The sequence below is a fragment of the Lathyrus oleraceus genome, chromosome 3, assembly GCF_024323335.1.
Source record: "Lathyrus oleraceus cultivar Zhongwan6 chromosome 3, CAAS_Psat_ZW6_1.0, whole genome shotgun sequence".
Lineage (NCBI taxonomy): Eukaryota > Viridiplantae > Streptophyta > Magnoliopsida > Fabales > Fabaceae > Lathyrus > Lathyrus oleraceus.
The window spans coordinates 412,573,593-412,576,290 of record NC_066581.1 but is presented as its reverse complement, the minus strand read 5'-3'; the positions used below and the strand labels follow the sequence as shown (position 1 = coordinate 412,576,290).

The following is a 2,698-nucleotide window of genomic DNA, read 5'->3' as shown; positions in this document are numbered from 1 at the left end:
GTTAAATAATTAAAATAGTTAAAATTAAAATAAAAACTAATTAACCTATTTATTTATTCTAGACCCAATATTAATTTAAAAACTGAATAAAGTTAAATAATTAAAATAGTTAAAATTAAAATAAAAACTAATTAACCTATTTATTTATTCTAGACCCAATATAAAAATAAATAGACTCAAAAAAAAAAAAAAAAAAAAGTCGGGCACCAAAATGCTCGAAAAAATAAAATGAACACGTCAAAATAATCAGCGCGAAATAAATGACTCGGAAAAATACAGCGTTTGGTCGGATTTTGAAATAAAAATTATGACCGTTTAAACCGCTCAGACTGATCAACATATGACCAAAAATAGTCGTAAAAATATTTTTAGCATGTCAAATTAAACCACGTGAACCGCAGATTAATGTTACCGACATTTGCAAACTTAAACTTGACATTTTTTTGTTGACTAATTTTAGGCACAGTTAAAAAGTTAATTTGACCAGTCTGTTTGTAAATTCCGAGAAATTATTCCGGCTAATATTAAGACAGAAAAAAATGTTATGCTATGAAGATGATGCAAATGAATGTGAAACAAAAAATTGGTTAGAGTTAAAAATAGAGGGCAAATTTTGGGGTGCAACACACTCACATTAGATAATGCTTCTGCTAATGACGTGATGCAAGCTCATTTGAAAAGACAACTTGTCTTGCAAAACTGGTTATTATCTGAGGGAGAGTTCTTTCATGTTCGTTGCTCAGCGCATGTTTTAAATTTGATTGTGCAAGAGGGTTTGAAAGTAATTGGTGATGCATTGGAAAAGATTAGGGAAAGTGTCAAATATGTGAAGGGCTCTGAGGGTAGAATGAAAAAATTCAAGGAATGCATTAAACTCATTGGCGGTATTGAAACATCGGCTGGTTTATCTTACGATGTTTCCACTAGATGGAATTCTACTTATTTGATGCTTCTAAGTGCATTGAAGTACCGACGTGTATTTGCAAGCCTTAGTTTTCATGATGATAATTATAAGGTTTTCCCTTCCGAAGAAGATTGGAAAAGAGGAGATAAGATATGCACATTCTTGTTGCCATTTTATGAGACAACAAACTTAATTTCCGGAACGTCTTATCCTACTTCCAATTTGTATTTTTTGCAAATTTGGAAAATTCAGTGTGTTTTGATGGCAATCATCAAAGATGAAGACACTCTTATAAGAGACATGGCTGAAAGAATGATGATCAAGTTTGAGAAGTATTGGAGTGATTATAGTGTGGTTCTTGCTCTAGGAGCGGTTCTTAACCCAGGGATTAAGCTTACCTCTTTGGAATACATGTATGAAAAAGTTGATCCACTTACCTCAACAATTAAAACAAATGAAATCAAGTAGAAATTTTACACTCTCTTTGAGATGTATCGTCGCCTTCATACTTCATCTTCTACAACCTCTCAAACTCCATCTTCCATCACTAGAGGGGAATCAAGTTCACACGCGTTAACTAAAAGTTTGTTCAATGTATGTAGCCTCCTCTAATTATTAACTTGCTTTAATATGTTACATGTTGTTAAACGCTTTAATAACATGCTCTAAATTGCCAAATATGTTGCTGTTAAATATAAGAAACATGCTGTCAATTGTTACATGCTGTTAAATACTATTATAACATGCTGCAAATTGTCAAATATGTTGCTGCTAAATGTAAGAAACATGCTGTAAACTGTTACATGTTGTTAAATGTTGTTATAACATGCTGTAAATTGCCAAATATGCTGCTGTTAAATGTAAGAAACATGCTGTAAACTGTTACATGCTGTTAAATATTGTTATAACATGTTGTAAATTGCCATATATGTTGCTGTTAAATGTAAGAAACATGTTGTAAATTGTTACATGTTGTTAAATGCTGTTATAACGTGCTATAAATTGTTATACATGAGGTTGTTTAATGTAAGAAACATGTTGTTAAATATTGTTATAACATGCTGTAAATTGACAAATATGTTATTGTTAATGTTACAAACATGCTGCTAAATGCTGTCTAAATTTGATTGTTTTAATATGTTACATGTTGTTAAACGTTGTCAATTGTTACATGTTGTAACATGTCTCTATTCTTTTCCTTTTTATTATAATAGGATTTGAAAGCACACAAACAACAACATGCAACAGAGACCGGAAAGTCTCAACTTGATGTTTATTTGGATGAGGCAAGTGTGGATTTAAGTTATCAAAATTTTGATGACTTGAATGTTCTTCAATGGTGGAAGGAGAATTGGAATAGGTTTAAAGAGTTATCTTTATTGGCTCGTGATTTGTTAGGCATCCCTATTACTACTGTTGCATCTGAATCTGCTTTCAGTATTGGTTCGATCATTCTAAACCAATATAGAAGTCGCTTGTTGTCGAAGAATGTAGAGACATTGATTTGTACTCGTAGTTGGCTTCACGGTTTCAACAGTTTTGGTACATAATCAAATATTAAAGTTTCTTTTAATACTTTGTGATTCTTATAATTTTGTTACTTACACTTAATTTTTTTTATAGATGTAGTGGGTGATTATGAAGATAATGATGATGGAAGCTTGGCGAAAAGTATTACAACTGAAGCATCATATGTTCATGACGTAGATGAAGATTGATGAGTGCATCTTTTATGTTTGTAGAGAATTTAGAGATTTTTGTGTTAGATAAAACTATTTATGAATTCTTTCATAA

The 2,698-nt window shown here is 31.1% G+C and overlaps 1 protein-coding gene across 1 annotated transcript; it reads left to right on the top strand.

Moving 5' to 3' along the window:
- The first annotated feature begins 661 nt into the window (after positions 1-661).
- Positions 662-1,372, top strand: LOC127131491 (zinc finger BED domain-containing protein RICESLEEPER 2-like). The gene has a single exon (XM_051060410.1). The coding sequence runs from the start codon at positions 662-664 to the stop codon at positions 1,370-1,372; it is 711 nt and encodes a 236-aa protein (XP_050916367.1).
- Positions 1,373-2,698: the final 1,326 nt, after the last annotated feature.

Bases quoted from the DNA above. Each gene is read 5' to 3' on its own strand.
- LOC127131491 (XM_051060410.1), top strand. From the start codon at position 662: ATGCAAGCTCATTTGAAAAGACAACTTGTCTTGCAAAACTGGTTATTA.